This window comes from Austrofundulus limnaeus, unplaced genomic scaffold (assembly GCF_001266775.1).
Source record: "Austrofundulus limnaeus strain Quisiro unplaced genomic scaffold, Austrofundulus_limnaeus-1.0 Scaffold6, whole genome shotgun sequence".
Classification (NCBI taxonomy): domain Eukaryota; kingdom Metazoa; phylum Chordata; class Actinopteri; order Cyprinodontiformes; family Rivulidae; genus Austrofundulus; species Austrofundulus limnaeus.
The window spans coordinates 3,377,262-3,378,984 of record NW_013952408.1 but is presented as its reverse complement, the minus strand read 5'-3'; the positions used below and the strand labels follow the sequence as shown (position 1 = coordinate 3,378,984).

The 1,723-nt window shown below is 43.4% G+C and overlaps 1 protein-coding gene across 1 annotated transcript in view; it reads left to right on the top strand.

Annotated features, from left to right (window-relative positions):
* The window catches only part of LOC106534210 (histamine H3 receptor-like), a 7,432-nt gene extending 5,794 nt beyond the window's left edge, over positions 1–1,638 (top strand). The window contains exon 3 of the mRNA XM_014030787.1: positions 678–1,638. Coding sequence (XP_013886241.1) covers positions 678–1,430 — 753 coding nt within the window. The 3' untranslated portion in view covers positions 1,431–1,638. The remainder of the gene's footprint in view (positions 1–677) is intronic.
* Positions 1,639–1,723: the final 85 nt, after the last annotated feature.

The window sequence follows — 1,723 nt, the reverse complement described above, 5'->3', positions numbered from 1 at the left end:
CTCCAGTTGACCACTAGATGTCAGTCTAACCTCGTTGCTTCGACCAATTACATCAAGCATTGAGCTCCAGCGTTTAAACTTTATTAATTTTTTTTAAAAAAGGAGCTCTGATTGTAAAGTAAAATAAATCAATACATACAAAATTTTAGTATGGATTACAAACGTTTACTGTTTTTGCTATTGTCTTCCTGCTACGTAAGCAGACACAAAGCATTTGTGGGAAATGAGAACCGTGACCCAAAGCAACAGTCAGCAAGGATGTATACCTTCCAATAAGTGTGTTTATCTCGAGGGATGTTGTTGGATAGATCATGTGTGTTGTGATTCATTGACAGCCATACCTTCCGCTGTTCAAGATAATGATGACTGGTAGATTATCAGTTATTAGTGGTACTGCATTTTCATTTTAGAAAGCGCAAATCCGCTTACGAATTATAATAATTAGTAAGACCGCTAAAGCGCAAATGAAATATTTAGGTCTGCAATTAGCAGATTTGCACTTTAATGTGCTGGTGCTCACCACTGCTTTCTAAAATGTAAACAGTTTGAACAACTTATCACTGCTTGTTTTGGTTTAAAAAACAATATCACTACAATATAAGGAGAAAGTAGCATAAATAGTAGTATAGGTTCAGTATTCTGGTATACATTTTAACATATGCTTCTCGTTCTTGCAGGTAAGCTACCGTGCCAGACAGAGCATGGCTCACCAAGCCATAATCAAGATGATTGCAGTCTGGGTGTTGGCCTTTGTCCTGTATGGGCCAGCTATCATATTCTGGGAGCTGGTGGTGGGTAGAAGCCGCGTGCCGAAGGATGAGTGCTTCGCAGAGTTCTATTACTCTTGGTACTTCCTGCTGAGTGCATCTATGCTGGAGTTTTTCTCTCCTTTCATCTCAGTGGCTTTCTTCAACCTCAGCATTTACCTCAGTATACGCAGGAGGAGGCTCCACCACAGGGAGGCCCAGCTTCAGCTTCAGGCAAGTGAACCTGCCTCTGCCCATGGAGAAGGCATCCCCCTGTCCCACAACTGGGGGTTTGGAATAAAACGGCCTCTGAGAGGCTCCGTCAATTCCCAGACGTCCTCCCCTTGTTTGGGGAAACTGGATTCCTCCGCCGGCAGGTCGTCTCAGCCGAGCCGTCTGTCCAGGGATAAAAAAATCGCTAAGTCCCTGGCCATCATAGTGTGTGTGTTTGCCATCTGCTGGGCYCCATACACCCTACTGATGATCATCCGTGCTGCCTGCAGAGGGCGATGCATCCAGCATCACTGGTATGAGGTCACCTTCTGGCTCCTGTGGCTCAACTCTGCTATTAACCCGTTCCTGTACCCTCTGTGCCACAGTAGTTTCCGCAGGGCTTTCAGCAAGATTCTCTGCCCAAAGCGGTACACCGCTTCCCCTTCATCCGTCCTTCGTGCCGGTCAGTGACAAACAAACCCCTGTGGTTGGACGGGGATAAACACTGTGCCAAAACTATTGATGGAAGTGTCCAAAACATAATCTGAAAGCAGATTAAACTAATCATGGAGCTCAGTTTGTCGTCCAGACTGAAATTAATAGTTCTCAAGTGTGTTTTTTTCATTGTTTGCATGATATTTATACTTCACAGCATTGTGTATTTTTTGTAAAATATTGGATTTTCTCCCATAGTTATACACCCAAAAATCATTTAAATATGTCAAGAGGAAGAAGTCAAGATAGAGAGTTGTGTACTTAAAATA